The sequence below is a fragment of the Hetaerina americana genome, unplaced genomic scaffold (genome assembly GCF_022747635.1).
Source record: "Hetaerina americana unplaced genomic scaffold, ioHetAmer1.1.p SCAF_48, whole genome shotgun sequence".
Taxonomy (NCBI): domain Eukaryota; kingdom Metazoa; phylum Arthropoda; class Insecta; order Odonata; family Calopterygidae; genus Hetaerina; species Hetaerina americana.
Window position 1 is genome coordinate 137,248 of NW_027287073.1, and position 19,269 is coordinate 156,516.

Sequence of the window (19,269 nt, forward strand, 5' to 3'; positions counted from 1 at the left end):
GAACTTGAATGCGCCTCATTTACCTTTCCTGGTGAATTGTAACCAAATCAACACTCACAGTTTGTGCAGTAATGCTTGGAAAGATTCTCAGTAGGGCCACGTTTGAATTCAATATGGGGTGCACCTTGAACTCTTCGATCTTCGTCGGGCGGAATATCTCATGATACTTGACTGAAATAAAAAGTAAAAATAGGTGATTAACTCCTACATTTCTTCCAAAAACTATTCACAAAAATGCAGAGATCTCTGTTTGGAAACTGAAAAATTTGCAGTCCAAAATTACATTGTAAGCTACTCTTTATTGACCAAGATGACCAATACGGATCATCATCAGTTTCCGGCAGGAAAAAAAGTAAACCAGATGTAAAAGCTGTAATGTTTATTAGGTTCTTTCCATGTCTTCCATACCTTATGCCATTTACATGAATGGAGCAACTTATCTAATATTTCAACACTACCTGAAAGATTATCAATTTTCCACCCGAGAAATATTTATTTCAACCAAGGTCTTGAAGTCTCTGCTAAGTCATAAGACACCTGATACACACTTCTTACGTGGAAATTGCTATTATTTTGGACAAATTATGTAACATTTCAATTATATCACCCCTGATTCTTCAAATTACTATCATCAAAATTTGTCATACAGAATCGTGAAAGTATATGGCATTTTTACATTATACATGGCACACTTGCTTTCACAACTTATTTATTTTTCAGTTTCAAAGCTGAATCCCATCCAAAACATCAATATACTAAGTGTAACTATGAAGTAAAGATAAAGAAGCAGAATATAATGTAGCTACATTTCAGTCATCCATCAGGATGACTTGGACCCAAATTCAAAGTGAACAATATTTCAGAATTTACACAGTTAAACTGTGATAATCACCAACAAATATTTGACATACAGGTGGGACATACATGCCCTGTATGTACCACAATTACATGTCATATGCTTTGAACATCTTGATTCCCTGGTAATCCACTGGTTTGACATCCCAGTAATAATGGACCCACCTTCAATCAGTGACCCAAAGGTAGCCAGTGGTGTAGCATTTGGTGATTTGAATGCACTAAAGCCCTCAGCATCCATTTTGGTAGTTCGGTTGCCCCTCAATAGCTTCCGGCCAAAGCAGATGGTCACCTCTGGTATGGGATAGTTCCCTGCAATCACAAGGCTTTCGATGAAGTTGTCCTTGCCATCACTCCGGGGCTCAAACAATGAGAGCTGAAGAGAGAGAACACTAAAATGAAATGGAGCTCAGAACAATGAGGTAAAATTTTCAACAGATCACACTGTTTATGATGAACAAATGCAATTCCAACGTATGAACTGTATATGTTGAGACTAATCCAAAATAAGTCTATGAGGGGGGAGAAGAGGAAAAGTGCCATGATAGAACTGCAATAAATTTCCATACTTGGGATGCTGAGATGATGCATTATGATGCGGAGAAAAATCGTTCATAATGCTTTCAAGATTACAAGAGACAGGAATAATTGCAAGGACTATTGTAAGTAAGGTATCGAAGGAGGCTTTCAATAATTTATCATAGACTTAAATACGTTTCAGGAGAATCAGTGGTCAATTACCCATAGAGACTCTTGAGACAAAAATTTAATGTTCATACAATAGACAGATGGATGTAAATGACTGCAACAAGAGACTTTCAATATTGTTGCATTATTTCAGACTTTTCATTCCGTTTCATAGCATTCTCAATCATTCTGATGGCTCCAACATGAATTTTGCCATCAATGTCACATTCACTAGATGCAGGGAAGCTGAACATGAGCCATCACCCTATGTTACAAGCAGAACACCACCTCACATACCCAAATGAAAGCTGACACACTAGGATAATGTGTTGATAGAGTACCCTTAGATGATACATACCAAACAATATGTATTGGAGTGCTCTCTATATTTTGGTTGGTTATTATAGAAGGCAGGAATCCAACTCTAAGCAGTTACAACACTGATGCTGAAACAATTGGCATCCATTTGGAATTTATTTTTGGAAGTGAGGACAAGGAAAGTCTGGAAAAAGCACTCATAGCAACAGAAATGTTCTGAGCCTTTTAGGGTTTTTCCTGTTAGATTTTCTCATGGTTATTACAAAGTAAAGTCTAAGAAAAAATTCTTACAAGTCACATATTTCATCATTACATAACCTGCAATTATCTCAAGAAGAAATCCCTAAACATTTAAAAAAGATCCTGCATATGTGAATTGCCTACTTTTTTAGTGGGAGAATTGAGTTTTTCAAGGTACTTACTAAATTAAGGTCCACATAAATCACTATTAAGCTTCGAGTGCGAGTGTAATACCTCTTCTCAGGGGGTTACCAGCACTTTGCTCGCCTATGATTTGGTAGTGTCCCTGGCAGACAGAGAGCCCCAGACAACCCGTAAGGAACCAATTCTTAGAGAAATTTTTACTTTTATTTCCCCATTATTCAGGTCATAGGGCTTTGCAGCTCAGAGCTATCCTATATATATTGTACTGCACACTTCTCAGAATAACATTATTCATCATTCCAACAAAAAAATGTAATGATAGCAATGATAATAATAATAACCATACTTATGTGAATTGGTCACATAATAATATAATAATAATAAAATATAGTGGACTACATCAAGGCAATATAAATAACACAAAAATATAATAGGCACATCAATAGACAAGATGAGGAACAATACGTGAGAAATGTTCATCCACCAAATACGAGGGTGGTCCCAGAAGTACCCAACCCAACAAAGATATTATGTTGAAAAAAATGTTTTTATTTTTCAACATAATATCCTTTCAGCTCTATGCACTTTTCCCATTTATGTTCAATAAGTTCGATACCCTTTTTATAATTAGATCTCTCTTGGTCCTCAAAATAGCCTTTAACTGTCGACATCACTTCTTCACAGTAGGAAAATTTTTGACCACCAAGCTATTTTTTCAAGTTTGCAAACAGAAATTAATTCAAGGAGGCTGAATCTGGTGAATATGGTGCATGAGGTGGCAATTCAAATTTTACTTCATGAATTTTGGCCATTGCAATAATGGATTTGTAAGTTGGTGCATTGTCTTGATGAAGCAGCACTTTCTTCTTAGTCAAATGCGGCCACTCTTGCTTGATTTCTTCGCTCAAACCTTGTGGTAAGTTAACATAACACTCGCTGTTGATAGTTTTTCCTTTGCCAAGATAGTCAATGAAAATTATCCCACGCTCATCCCAAAAAACCGATGCGATGACCTTGCCTCCAGATGAAACGGTCTTCGCCTTCTTTGGAGCCAGTTCTCCCTTTTGAACCCATTGTTTTGATTTTTCTTTTGTCTCGGGTGTGAAGAAACCCATGAAACATGGGCCCATGATATTTGACAATATGCATTGGTACTTTAAAATGTCAAAATTTTACATCTGATGAAAAGCAGTCTGCAGTGCACCAAAGGTGATTATAATCCTGATAGCCTTTTTCTGCAGGATAAAAACTGCTTTTATATATGCGGATTGCCCCCAGATTTCCAAGCCATAACCAAGGTGACTATGGGAAAAAGCAAAATGTATAGATTTCAAATTATCAGATGGAATAGACATGTTTGGCTTCCTAAGGATATAGAAAGTCTTGGATAATATTTTGATGACTATGTTAGCACTGTGAGTTCCTCATCAGTTTTGAGTCACGATGAAATTGTAATAGTTTGGCAGGTTTAACTTAATTTGGTAAGAATATTAGGCTAGGTGTGATCTTCTTAATTTTGGCTAAGTTTAGTGAAAAATCAATAACCTTGAACTATTAATTTGCCTGAGTAAGACAATGATCATCAAAAGGCACCACAATAATAGGAGTTCTTCACACATGCAAGAATGTTGCATCATCAGCATACAAGATGGAATTGGTTGGAACATTAATATGGTTGCATTCATTTTTAAGAGTAATGAATACTTTTCAAGGTTCATTTGGTTGATGAATCATTCTCCTGAGCCCACACACACATACATGCAATAACACCTACCTGAGACCCTGTGAGCACCACTGGCTTGCCCAAGTTCTCGAACATGAAGGAGAGTGCTGATGCTGAGTATGCCAAGGTGTCTGTGCCGTGGAGGATCACAAAGCCATCATAGCTCTTGTAACTATTCTGAAAAAAGTCAAATGGAGAAAGTTGATCAGTGACAAAATAGAATACCCTTGAGATCACCCATCCCCAAAGGACATCATGCTGAGCATCAAACTGAGGGTCTGTGGCAGAGTGTGTTGGGTCACCAACCATGAAAGTTTTCATCTCAAGTGTGAAATTCAGGTAACATGGAAAGTTTAAATCTAACCATTTCGAATCATTGTGGTTACTGTTTTTTATTGCAGTAATGTGTTTGTTTGTGCAATAAGATTCATTGTATTTCACTTTGTCCAACAATCTGTTTCCCTTCATTTCTCTCTTCTCATTTCACCGAGAATGTGAGTTTATAGCTATTTTCCTGGCTTATGAGTTAAACTAGGGCAATTTTTCCGGTAGCAGTCTTAGGTTTTATGAATGTACCCTCAAGCATCTCCTATCCCAGGTTCTTCGGTAATAATGATACATCAGCAACTATGGGCTTGTACAGGGAATTCATGATGTGTTCTTAACATGTGTGTGCATTCCTGGGCATGTGCCTCTGCATGCTCATGGGTATGCTTTGCCTAAGCATGCATCTCTGACACTGCATTTCCAGGAACAAGCTTAACTTTCAAATACAATTGAACAGTGTTGACACAAATCATGCCCACCACACAGCCACACATACTTGAGACACACTTTCACTTCATAGTTAAACACCATATGTTCATCCATAGGAATTTTCAACAATTCAGATGAAAATCCTTGGTATTTTGTTTAAATCAGAAATTAAATCTTTCTGCCCTGAGTTCAAGGTATTAATATAAGTTCTAACTAGCATGCAATGGCACCTCTGAAGATTAACTCCTTCACATGAATATCTCCAGACAACTATTTTGTGGGGATTGGAATGATGTGGTGGCTAACATACAGGCTTCCCACCGAGAGGGCCTGGGTTCAAATCCTGGAGACAACAAATATTTTTCAGTGGTATCTCGATCCCTACTTGAGGTGCTTTGTGGAGAGCACTTGGAGTGAGTACAACCTCCGTCGGATGGGACATTAAATTGCAGACCCCTTAGTGCCTTTCGACCAAAGTAGGCTAATTAATGCTGACGCTGGGTTTTTCTCCACCCTTCATCCTTTCCTGTCCATCCCTTATGGCAAAAATGATCATAGCTGTCGGTTGCCTCCCATAAAAACTACCACTATTTTTTGAAACCAAGTTTCTTATATGCAGATATTTCCTACATCCCCTTTCAATATTAGTTCTAATGTCAGTGAGATATCAAAGAATTTTGGCAATAATATTTCCATAAAGACTAAGATCCTTCACTGTAGATTCAATTATTAATGTTTTGATGGATGTCTGATGCATAGCGAAATGTGGAAGAATCATGGACACCTAAGCAACATTTCCTTCAAAATAAAATCTTGCTAACAGACATTTTATAACTTAGTGGCCATCTAGGCAGAATTTTATGTGATTTATTGCTGCATAATGTTTACTCAAAGGTTGACCCGTTTTACACGTGGCGAAATAAATAAATATTATGTTTTATCTTCTAATATCCCACCCATTGAGTAATACCAGTAATGTGTTTTTCCATGCATTTCTCATTGAAGTATAGTAACAGGTTTTTTGGATGTTATGTCTTTTGTTTTCGTTATTCCATTATTTTAGTCAACAATGTCAGAGTCGATGGAAAACTACAAAACACATTTGCATTAAAAATAAAATTATGAACAAAAAATATAAAAAGTATTAACTTTAGGAAAGAACATGTACGAGGGTCATCCGGAAAGTAGTACCCGTTCGTGAAATAAAGACACAAAAGTAAATATTAACAAACATAAAAAATTTTATTTGAAAGAGGATACTTTAAACTACTTCTCAACATAATCTCCAAGCAAATTAAGGCATTTGTCATAACGTGTGACAAGTTTCTGTATTCCTGCTGCATAGTCCTTCGCCGCCAGCTCATTGAGATACGCGAGGGACCCATCTTGCACAAATTTTTGCATAATGCAGATGGTGTTTAACAATTTCATGAACAATTGTTCGAGAAACATTGGGAAAATGCTCACAGATGTCATCAATTGTGACGCGCCGATCGTTCCTCACGAATTCGTCAACTGAGCTCACCAGTTGGTCTGTAATGACAGACGGTCTCTCCGAACGCTCATCGTCGTGTGTGTTCCCCCTCCCCATGTTGAAGTTGCGACACCACCGCCGAACAGACGACTCGTCCATTACATTGTCTCCATACACCTCCTTTAATTGGCGATGAATATCACATGGGCGAACGTTTCTTGCATTGAGGAATTTAATCACTGCCCTCACTTCACAACTGGCGGCGTTCTCAATTTTTTTAAACATTGTAAACAATCACAGAAACAACACAGGCAATGCTAGCGTCACGCAACTTGGCTCAGAGAAGGCAGACAAGCCACTGAAGCTATCTGACCTCGTCCAGCGGCTACTCGCGTCGTCAGCACTTCATGCGGCACGAACGGGTACTACTTTCCGGATGACCCTCGTGTGTTTATATATATATAACATGCAGTATCACAGAATAAATTAGTAAAATGGCAAATAAATTAATAAAATATGGCAAACTTCTCATACAAATGATGAATTTAGAATATTATAAGGCATGTCACATATGTTAGCCACATTAGTCTGAATCAGTAAAATTGGAATCCAAATAGCACAGCTGATGTACCTGCAACACTATTTTCTGTGACATTCATATCCTTGACAGATGAAGCACACTTCTTCATTTAAAACATCCATCAAATCATCATTTTGACAATTGCTTTTTTTCAAGTTTGGATTCTTCCTCAATTATGAATCTTGATTGAAATATAAAGTACTTCTATATTTATTTTATTGCATTTAACATTTCCTCAAATTATTCCCACCATTTTTCTTTGGGTCATTTGCATGCCTTTTTAGTGTTCATTCTTATAATGCTGATTAAAAAAAATTGATATCAATGTTACTTGAGTGTTGCTTAGTTCTGTCACTATAATTTTTGCTAGGCCTAACAATACATGATGGCACTGGCAAGAGATCACCAATTGTCTTCCAATTGGTGGCAATGAATTTGTTGAGCTAGCTTGAACAGATGAGACTTAATTTTGATTCTGGTTGGACAGGGTAGGTATACTGAAGTATGAACTACCATGGCTCAATTAATTTTCTTTCAGTTGGCCATGTCAGATGGGGATAATCTGCGGCTATTTTGGGTCTCCTAGGAATGGGATGCTATTTTGGCCCTCATTAGAGTTTTTCAAAGTTATGCGGCATTTCATCAATGTCTTCGAATTCTATCATTGTATGAATTTCCAAAATTATTATTAATTTTGCTCCAATATACCTCAATAATTATTCATACGTCATACTATATATGCACAATTTTTTGCGTGTAAATTACAAATAATTCATATACTCGTATGTGGGCTTGAAACACAGGATATTGTAAGAAATATATATTTGAAAATATAATATTCCAGTAATTTTCACCTGTCATTGCATACGCCGTCATCTAACCCTAAATGGCGACATGACAGGCGGTCTGGTACCGAATATACCGGACATTGATACCAAATTCGACATTGCTGTTGGAAATTTCTCCCACCAACAATCCTGGACTGACTACTGGTTGAAGGAGAATCTCTCTTGGAATTTTTTTATCCCCAACGGGAGCTAGCCCACATTATGTGCGTGAGAAAATACGACGGTCAAGGTATTCGGACCTCACTTAGTTCAATGAGGATCGACAGGGGATTTGAACGATGATGGCGACGAAGAGAGAGGGAGTTGAATGTTCTTAATGTTACACTATCGAAGCAATGCTAATTCCACAGTAATGCCACTTTAATATCGTTTGTCAAGGAACCTGAGCGTAGTCCTCGATAACAGGGGAACATCACGTCCTCTTTCCGAGTTTGTCTTTCCCCATTCACTTCCCTTTGGGTCTAAACATCAACTGTACCCCATCCCGAGGTATCTCGCTAATCCCTCCGGCTCCGTAAGCAAACACAAGGCGACCAAGCAAATCAAGGTTTTCTTCATTCCAGGGTCACGTGTCATTATCCCTGGCCAGTGCGCAGCTAGTGAGTTTAACACGAAAACAAGAGCGTTGCTAAAACCGCCGCAATCTTCCTGTTACGCAAGGCGTAGTGAGCCTAGTGCCTCCTTTATCGATGACCTCTCTAACATTAGTCATCTAGTTTAATCTTCATGCAATGCACGCTAACTCCAGTTTCAAATATATAAATTCCACATGACTCCCCTCAGTGTTATTTACATGGATTTCCCCGTTTCACTGATTGCGACGCGAAGTATCTACGCGCTCGTCACCACCGCGTTAGCAAACTGTTACCAACGGTACCCGTAGGAGTGCTCACTGCCGATCACACGAGCCTCTGACGCCTGCGCGTCGGAGGACGACCAAGACAATTAGGGAAAGTTTTCAAAGGTCGTTCCTAATCCAACGGTCACCTACCGATTTCATATTGAGGTGGTTGCCGTTAATTATATTTTCCTTTGTTTTTCATGTATATTTCAATATGCATAGAGGACTAGAGACGGGGAGTATGGGTAGGTTGAAGGGCCATTTTTGGTCTTTTGCCTACGGAGGGTAAATTATGGTCATAGTCCCATAGATTTTTGATGAGCAGTTAATGAGCAGTACTTGATAATGCTTCGTCAAAATTATGTGTCATTTCGGTGAGGATCTGAAGGATTGGTTTCATTTTGAGGCATTTCCTAATATTATCATTTATTACGAACCACGGTGGGCCTCACATTTTACGTACAATTTTGTTTTCCGTTGTTTGGATTGTTTGTAAGTGGGTTTTTGCCGCACGAAGCCAAGCGGGTGATGCGTATGAGAGGAGGGGGCGGATCTTACAGTTGTAAAGCAGCACTTTGGCTGCGATGGACAGCGGAGATTTCGGTTGGAGTAAGGGATGTAGAAAGTTGGCAGTAGCTATGGCGTTTGCTGTGGCGGTCTTTTATGTACGTTACCCATGTCAGCCTTTTATCGAATATTACTCCTGGGAACTTTGCCTTGTTTGACCTCTTTGTAGGCGTTGTACCATAGTGGACCGGTGGACTTTCTCGAGCCGTGTGACGGCGGGAGAAGAGGACGACGTATTCGCATTTGTTGGGGTTTGCCTTCAGCTTCCAATCGTGGGTGCCAGGGATGGAAGGAATGTCATTTATAAAGAGTTGAAGAGAGTTGGGGAAAGGATGGCGCCTTGCGGTACGTCGTAAGTAATAGGTCTGAGGCCAGAGGAAACGGAGAGAAGGGATATGAGGAAGGATCGTGCATGTGGGGGAATCGCCGCGAAGAGAGCCACTTCTACTAATCGGTGGCACTAATCTCGCCAGTTTATTGCCATGGCCCCACAGGGTCGGCGAAACCCCCCGCACGCTCGCTCCAAGTGAGCATTCGCGAGTAACGAAAAAAATAGGTCAACATCCATTTAGAGAAATGTGTGTGGAGACCGTGAAAAGCATAATTTACTCCTGAACTGCACTACAAAATAGGTTAACACATTTGCTCTTTTGATGATCTTAAAACTGATTGAAAGTTACGGGAAACTGTACCAAAATTACTATTTTTCAGCTGATAGCACCACTGAAACTCGTCAACGGTTATCTTGAATTTATCATTTTTGGAATAGTTTATAACTAACACCTTTGATTTTTAATTTTATCAGTTAAACGATTGAATAATTTTTGTATTTACTGACCATATATACACTTTTCTCTTTCAGAAATTGAACAACAGCTCACCACTAAACTTGGAGTTATATTAGAAGGGTTTTCCAGTTGCCATATAATCGAAGATAATATTTATAACAGTTGTGCTGCAACTGCTGAACTATTGAAGTTCCTTTCCTTCTGGTACTGCATGCCCCCTACAGTGTATAAAGTGCTCTTCCGCGTCGAACGCCCGACGACCGCTCGAACCGATGCTCAGGTGGCCAAAGTGAAAAAGGTTTTCGACTCTGACAGGCGTTTAAGATCGCCCTTATCAGTGAGGAGACCAGCCTGTCAGTCGGAACCGTCCACACCATTGTAACGGAGGAGGAAAGTGTGCGCGAAGCTGGTGCCGAAAGTCTTGAGCGAGGAACAAAAACTGTCACGGGTGGAAATTTCGCAAGAAATTTTGGACTGTAGATGCCCTGTAGATGCAAATGCACTATGGTACTTAAATTAGAGCTTAGAGTTCTAGGGGTGATGAGAACGCATAAAACCTTCAAAAATCTCAACGCTGTAGTTCATTCCAAGGAGCATGTCACTTAAACAGGTAATTTTTATTTCTGTCTACTATTCTTCAAAACACGTATTATTATTAACTATTTTAAGATATGTTCTAGCAAAAAACAACCATTTAAGTTTAACTTTAGGTTAGATTAATGCTAATTAAAAAGAGTTGCATGGAAAAGATTTAAGATTAAGATTGTCTGAATGGTTCCAAGAATTTTCAAAACTTTAATATACAATTATTCTATTGGTGCACAATACTTCTCGGATCAAGTTTCATTTTAAATTTTTGAAATTTAAATACGATCGAGATTCTGTCCTTATGTTCGAGTTTGTTTTTAATTTCTGATAATTTATGGGCTTCGTTAATCCACTGAGCACAGATTTTTAATGCTGGTGACTACGATTCCATTTCCTGGATAGAGAAAATTGATGGATAACATTTTTAGTGTTCCTAAGATCATTGGCAAAGATTACTTTCGAAATTAGTTCAAAATCTGGGGCATTAGTCATGTGGATAGACTCATGAGCTACAGACAGGAGGGCCTGCGTTCGTTTCCGGGTGGTGTCGCTAAGCACCCTCAGCTTCTGTCTTTCTACATGGTAACTGCCCGCCTCCGCTTGGGTATAAGGCAGGGATGATACTATATATTTATTTTTACGTATTTAAGTACCCTGTAAGCCATCGATAGGGTGTATTGTAGGGGGTGAATATACACCAGACTAAGATTACACACTAAACGTGCAAAATCAAAAATGTTGTCCTTTTTGATAATTTGTTACAACATATTTCTGTGAAATTTTGGTTTTCCTTTTGTACGACGCGGAGACAGTCATTGGAGCAAGATGATAGCCGTAGACAGGAGGTTTTTGAAATGCGTGTGTGGAAGATGGAAAGGTGAAATAGACGGAAAGGAAAACATACGAAGAAATTATAGGAATGATAAGGGGGGACTGCCAGGAGAAATTCAAAGGAGGCATGGAAGGTGAATGCAGAGCTCTCCGTAATCAAATCGCATTTGTCCAAAGCATCTGCAAAATCGCGTGCTCACAGACGACACCGTGGAAAACCACCTGCAAAGAACATGAAAAGGCGAACTGCGAAAATATGAACTGCGAATTAAAATCCAGTTACAGCTCGAAAGATAAAATTGGCCCGGCGATGCAGGGCATAGCCGCTAGTTTCTCATATAATTTTTTACGCTTAAACACTTCCTGAATCCCAACCTGACCGCCATTTTTTTAATTCCAGCACAACAAAGATACGATTACAAAAACATCAAATTTGACTTTAAGACCCCGAAAGATACAAAAATAACGCTATAACGTCTTAAATATCAGCATGAAGACTTGGCTTTTGGAATAGGTGCGAAAATAAGGACATTAACTAAAACGAATTTTCCGAAATAGCAAATTACTAAATACATTTTATGGCATACGAATAACTTATCACAATTGGATGTGAGCGTATAGTATATCTACCTGGTGTAATGAATAGCTTCAAATGATAATACTTCAATGACACTGGGAATTACTGTACCCATACACCCAAGTGAGAGAAAGCCGATCTAACTATAGGCAGTTAATATATTTTCCTACCTCAGGATATAAAACTCGATATTTACTGAAAACTAAAGTTCAGAAGAATTCAATTATTTTTCTGCTAATTAACAATCAAGTGCATTAATACCTACTTCTGGTGGATAAAAACCCGAGGCACTTCATATTTTTACTGCCCATTACAAACGTCCAAGTATTCCGCTCCCACACATCAAAATTGCGCTGAGAGTACATTCATCGGCAATTAAATTGCCACAACTCACTTCAATGAAATGGAAATGATCTCGCAAAATTACCAACTATAAGATAAGAGCTTTACGATCGTCCTTGATTAAATGAAAAGAAAAACTTCTATGACCTCAACTATTCGGAATACAAGCGTGCTCAAATGTGTTGTAAACGGAACCTTGAGATAAGATTTATGGGGAGTTACGTCCGACACGGAATAAAAACACACTATAAAACCGCGCATTGAAAATATGACAAATCAGCGAAGTTATTTCCGCGGAAATGAACATCGCCATCGACCAGCGCAAGCAGATAATCAGATAAATGGGTCCAGAGACTACGGGAGAGAGTTAACTCATTGGTAGTGACGAATGCAGTTCAGTACACAATCCCCTAGTGGTGTTTTCCTCGTGGGGTTGAAACAGGAGAAAGGAACCTGCCGATAGAAGCATTGTTTCGAATCCAATTTAAAATCAGTAATTAAAAGAAATTTTTTAAAAAATTGAGGAAGCCAAGGCCCACACCAGGTTGTAGAGCTGCAGATGATGATGAATTAAAAGAACCACATTAAATATTTCCAAAGAGCCGCGCCGAAGGGTAGGTATTCCGTCAATAAAGTTGGAGGCCTTCGGTTCAAATCCCGGTGGAGAAATAATTGAAAAAATCACTTTGTGATCTTTCCGGAAATGGACAAACCAAAGGAACGGCTTTCACGCCGGGTTTCTCTCTACTCTTCCTTTATTCCAACCCATCCCTAATTGCGAAAATTACCTCAGCTGTCGGTCGTATCCCCTACTACTGCAACTAAGATCAACTGCCGAAGGTAGCTGTGAATGGCGGTTTGGAAGGTACGAGAAAAGGGAAACCACCTCATTAGTTCTCCCAGAAGATTAAATCTCGCATACAATATGCCGCGATGACATTCCTCCTGGGAAATTAAATTCACTTCCGATCGGATATTTTGTTGGTTACTACTGGGAGGGGAATATCGGAGAGAATTAGATGAATAAATGAAAGCTAAGGAAAAGGGTTGTAAAATCAACTGGAAAGCGGAAAAATACAGAGATAGAGCAGGACAGGTTGCAGTTAGACATATTTGGGATTAGTAAAATTAATTTGAAACGGGCTGGGTCAGGCGTTATATATAATTATAACTATAACAAAAAACCATAAACACAGTAATCGACCCGATGGTCGGTTTGGTAGGTGATGGTAAGAGTTCAGTACTAAGCCCGACGACGTGTGGAATTCACACATCAGTTCCTTTCCCTGTACCGCTTGTGGTTTCCTTGGAAGATCTGGTACCCGAAAAATCACACAGCTTGGGTTCAGCTGATGGTGTTCAAAGAGATGGTGCCCGGGAATTGAATCCGGACCCTCTGGTCAGTAATCCAACGCTCTACCCCTGGAATACCGCGACCCTGTAACTATATATGTTACATATAATTGTAGAAATGTTCACGAAGGTGAATAAGGCCACACGGGTGGTGGTGGGACGAAAAATAGAAAAAGACAGCTATTGGATGTTTCGGTGAAATAACCACCTTCTTCAGCATTCAGGGTTCACATGCAAATATCGGTTTGTTTACGAGGTGTTTTGTATAGTATGCAACTAAAAAGTTAGCTATGCAGCATCAACATGCGAGTAAGATATTATTTTACACTTTAAGAAGGTGATATACGAGGGTGATCTGAAAAGTTTCCGACCTAACAAAGACACAAGCCTTTTTTTTAAATTTTCAGAAATTTTTGAGGTCGGAAACTTTTCAGACCACCCATGTACATGTCTGATTGGGGGGGGGGGTTAAGTTTCGACGAGGGTAAGGGTGAGTTCTGATGGGGTTTCATAGAGGACGACTACCGAAGGAATGGGGGGCGATCGGAGAACTGCGTTGCCGGAGCATCGATTACTCGAGACGTCATATCATAGTGGAGAACACATGCGTGTATGGAGACAAATTTAAAGCCCCAATGTGGAATGGAATCGGAAGTCGATATACTGTTAGTGGATGGCCGACTGTGAAACGCGATATCACGAGGCACACTGAACCTGCCCCTACTCCTACACCCTCTCTCCTGCCCAGAGGGCGTTCCTGTTTGCGCTCAAGTGTCCATGTAGCCTCCGCAAGGACATAGGATGCACGATTTTGCGATTAGCCAACTTCGAATGTGATAATGCGATCTCACTGCGAAATGAAAACAAAATCATTGAAGGCATGATTAAGGCAACTGTCTCCTCCTTCGCCTCCAACCCCTCCAAAACCTCTAGTCCTTAAGGACCGCCATTCCCTTCTCCACCTCTACCCCTTCTTCGAAACATGTCCACTAATTGACCCCTATACCCTTGGTTTCGATCCCTATCCCCTGCTTGATCTCCTTCCTCTCCTTGACCCCTGCACCTTCCTCGAACATCGCACCCTCTCCATCCCCTATCCTCCCCTCCACTCTCAAGACCCCTAACCCCGTTTTTCTTCTGTCCCCTTCAAAGACCGCTATACCCCCCTGGCCAACATTGAACACCTTACAAGAAAATTTCATTTCTCCGCATATTCACCTGACTGATTGTTCAATCATTCTTACAATACTTTTGTTAGATATTTTAGTACCCTGAAATTCACCGCTAGGGTGTGTGGCAGGGGGTGAATTCACACCAGACTAATTTTTACCCATACATCACCCCTACCGCGGTCGGATAATGTTATTCTGATCCCTTATCGTTCGTGGAAAAAATGAAATCTTAAATCTATCTGCTCTACACTCGATCTCTCTAATTATATTGACATGATCTCTCCTACCGTAGTAAGGTGGGGGTAATGATACATTTTCAAAATCGCTGCTAAAGAGAAATCCTCCCAATATATGCAAGAGCTTCAATCTGTAATTTAACCTTCACTCCTTGAGTGATTCCCAGCCTACATCCTCAAATAATTTTGATGCGTACGTATTTTTTCATACCAACTTACAAATCTTTACAAATTTAGCTCATCTACACTGCCCACGATCCAATTCGGCAACAATCCAACTTCGTGAGGATCCCATATTCTTGCAGAATGTTCTAAATGAGGCCTAACCAGCGACATATAACATTCCTCTTTGACATTTTCCTCACATTTACCTAGTGATCTTCTAATAAATCCCAATTTTTTGTTAGGTTGTCCACATATTTCCCGTATACGTTTCACCCAGAATCGGTCGTGAGTGAGGGTAACGCCTAACGCCTAGGCATTTAATTGAGTCTACACATTCCATTCCAGTGTTCCTTATGCAGTGGGCGTTCGGGAGGGAATTGCTCCTCTTCCAAAAATTCATCGCTACGCACTTTTTTAAGTTTAATTCTAATTGCCAAGTGCCACAATAGCGTTGTATGGCATTAAGGTCATGTGTGTCCTCAGGATTGCGGATAGCACGGTAAACCACTGCATCAGCACGGTAAACCACTGCATCGTCTGCAAACAAACGTACCTTACCAGTGACTACGGAGTCGATTTCGTTTGCGTAGAGTAGGAATAAAAGAGGTCTGATGATATTTCCCTCAGAAACACCTGAACTGACTTCTCCTGCATTTGAGCTAACTCCATCCATCACTTCTCTTTGAACCCGACCATTCAAAAAGTCTTTAATCCAACCCCCGGATATTTTTATCTATGCCATATGCGTCCATCTTTGCGAGTAGTTTACTATGAGGTTCTTTGTCGAAGGCTTTCTCGAAATATAGTAAAATCGCGTCCACTGGACCGTTGCTCTCTCCAGAAATAAGAATATCATGAACAAAAAGCGCAACTTGTATCTCGCAGGATCTACCCTTTCGGAAACCGTGTTGATTTTTCATCAATAACTACTATTGACTATCGAGGTGTCTCATGACCGAACCAGGTACCATATACTATTCCACGACCTTGCATGAAATGAATGTGAGGACCCCCCGCCACACGCCCTTGCGGCGGCTTGCGGGGTATTAAGTAGATGTAGATGTAGAAATAGGTTTGTTATTGCTCGATTCCTCCTTGTCTCCGTTTTTAAATATCGGTGTTACGTTAGCCGTTTTCCAATCTCTGGGAACCTTGTGATCTGATAGCGACTTCTTAAATATGATTACTAGATAAGGTGCAATTTACGACGCTAGTTCTTTAAATATTAGAAAGAGTTTTTGATATGGCCTGGAGGATTTATTAGGCTTAATATTTTTCAGAAAACATTCTCTTCCATTACATGAGATTTCAGTTACGGGTATCGGTTTGTCGGCACGATTTGGTAAGCTATCGGATACATTCAGTGGGACATTGGTGAAGACTCTTTGAAATAATAAATTTAATAAGGTAGCCTTTTCTAAACTGCTGTTTACTCTTTCGCCTTTATCATTTTTGAGTGAATTAACTGCTGACCTATTTCCATGAATCTCTCTGACGTACCATTAAAATGCTTTCAGATTCTCTTTCAAATTTTCCGCTAATCTTTTCCTTTTTATTCGCTTAACGCTTTCCAAAATTCCTCCGTGTCATTCGCCCTATGTATTGATTGCATAGATGATACATATTGCTCCGATTTCCTACATACAAAGCTAAAATACATGTACATACAATGCTAAAAATAATGTGTACTATGCCCGTAAATCGCCGGGCAAAATAAAACCTTGCATATGAAATTTAAAACAACTCCCATAGACAAAGATAAGTGATTTGTACGTCCCCATGCCCGACATTTTCCTGTACACACATGCCCCTAACTTCTAAATCGTTTTTATTACAAAAAATTCTCAATGCTGCTAATACAATCTCGTTTCCATCTATGTATATAATCCTCACTCCTTCCATTTCGACTGTCTCATACATTTGGATCACTTTAACACACAATATTATTATTACATATATTATCAATCTACTCCTTCCTACACAACAGCTTCATAATCCCTTCAGTATTATTCTGATTTTTTCTCTTTCAGTCATTCGCATTATTTCCTCACTTTCATGAAAGTTTTGTTTTCATAATTTTTCCCATTCTAGACGACAGGTTGCTATGCTATTACAAATCTTCCCATGCAAGCACAGATTCTTTCAAGTCTTCATATCATCAGTTTTTATTCTAACAAGCACACATTTTCCACATATACTAGGGCGATTCGAAAAGTAAGGTCCCCTATTTTTTTTCTTGAAAAATCAAATTTATTCTCAACTTTGTGTACATCGTTGGAAAGTTTGAGCATTAAGCTATTTTTCTACATAGTCGCCTTAACGATCAATCACTTTTTGCATCCTTGTAAGCAGCTTTTTAATACCGACGTCGTACCTTTCTCCCGCCGCGTCGCGAAGCCAACTGACGACTGCTTCTCCGATATAAATTCATCGCCATTTAGTAGAAGTGTACGGTGAGAAGTGTATAGTGTATGGACATCAAAAACGTGCGGAAGTGGTGCAGGGAGTTTTTTGATGGCCGGGAAAACGTCCACGATGAGCAGCGGTCGGAGCGGCCGAGTTTGCCGGAATCAACGGTGGCTCTAATTGACGAGATGGTGCGCAATAACCGGAGAATTACCCTTCATGAGATAAAGGAAGGCCTTAATGAAGAGAGTGGCTACTTCTCCGTGCAGAATATTGTGTCGGAGGTCTTCGGTTACAACAAGGTGTCTCACCAAATGTTTGTGTTTGCAACATGACAATGCATGTCCACACCAACATGCACGTGTCACATCAAACGACCACCCTATTCAATGAATTCGGCTGGGATATCATCGAACACCCTCCTTACAGCCCGGACGTTGCCCTCAGCGACTACCACTTGTTCCCCGCAATTGAAAAACACCTTGGAGGACAGAAATTCAAGTCAGACGAGTAAGTGCAAGAAGCAGTCATCAGTTGGCTTTTTGAAAGCTGCTTACAAGGATGCAAAAAGTGATTGATCGTCAATGCGACTATGTAGAAAAATAGCTAATTACTCAGCCTTTCCTACGATGTGCACAAAGTTGAGAATAAATTTGATATTTCATGAAAAAAATAGGAGATCTTACTTTTCGAATCGCCCTCGTACTATCAGCACAGTTAAACATTCCTTTCAGATTCTACCAATCAATCATCACTCAAAAGTTGTTTTCGGTATATACGAGGGTAAGTAAATAAATTAGTCCCAAACGTCATATTACCTAATACTATGTTTAAAATACGTGTGCATACATATTTTGCCAGCAGAGAGCAGCATATACTCGTATATGTTTGCCGTAGAGACTGCAAGATGGCGGATGTGTTTCATGGTGTACGGAGGTTGCCAGAAGAAAGGCGTACGTAAGTGTATGTGTGAAGAAAAGCTGTTACGAAAGTTTCATTGGGAACGCTTGGAACATAAGCCGTACAGTCCGGACTTAGCCCCCAGTGATTTTCATCTGTTCGGGCCCTTAAAAAATCATTTGGGTGGCCGTATGCCGTAGAGGTTACTCGTTGGCTGCGACAGCGAACAAAATACTTGCTTTTATAAAAGACTAGTAAAGCGATGGGATAAGCTTCTGAACGTACAGGGTGAATATGTAGAAAATTGAAATGAATTTCAGGTAGTTACTTTGATTATTATTGGCTCTGCCTCTATCCAGTTTTGCGAGTTATTTATTGACTTGCGCTCGTATTTTCCAGTTCCTCATCTCTCAGCCTTTCTTCTGATCAGCTATGTTCCTCGTGTAATAACTCCTTTGCCGTGCATCCAAATTGAAAGTTTAATTCTTAAATTATGTAATCGAGACGAATAACCCTTTGTCAATTCACACACTAAACAAGTTTTCTCCATTATCATTCATTCGGCGGTATTACTTACTCAGAGGTATCCCTTGTAAAGCCAACAAGACCAGCCATAACTCTTAATTACTTCTTTTAGCCTTTTCCTACGATTACACTGACTCATTCATTATTTGCAATTTTCCCCAAAGATCTTTCCCCGTATTTCATGCTTTCAGTCTCGCCATCCACTGACACATAACAAGCCACAATTCGAATGCCGATTTGCATATGAATCTAGGACAATCTCGAGACATTAACTATTTCCTTGACGTACATTAGAGCCCCTCGTTATAATTGAGACTACTCTGACTGCCGCGTACACTATCGTCAACTCCTGA

General features: G+C 39.7%; 1 protein-coding gene across 1 annotated transcript in view; it reads right to left on the reverse strand.

The window, feature by feature from the left end:
- The window catches only part of LOC139693374 (L-asparaginase), a 74,445-nt gene that overhangs the window by 16,446 nt on the left and 38,730 nt on the right, over positions 1 to 19,269 (reverse strand). Inside the window, exons 4-6 of the mRNA XM_071591501.1 lie at positions 4,019 to 4,144; positions 1,021 to 1,231; positions 59 to 171 (exon numbers count right to left, since the gene is read on the reverse strand). Coding sequence (XP_071447602.1) covers positions 59 to 171; positions 1,021 to 1,231; positions 4,019 to 4,144 — 450 coding nt within the window. The remainder of the gene's footprint in view (positions 1 to 58; positions 172 to 1,020; positions 1,232 to 4,018; positions 4,145 to 19,269) is intronic.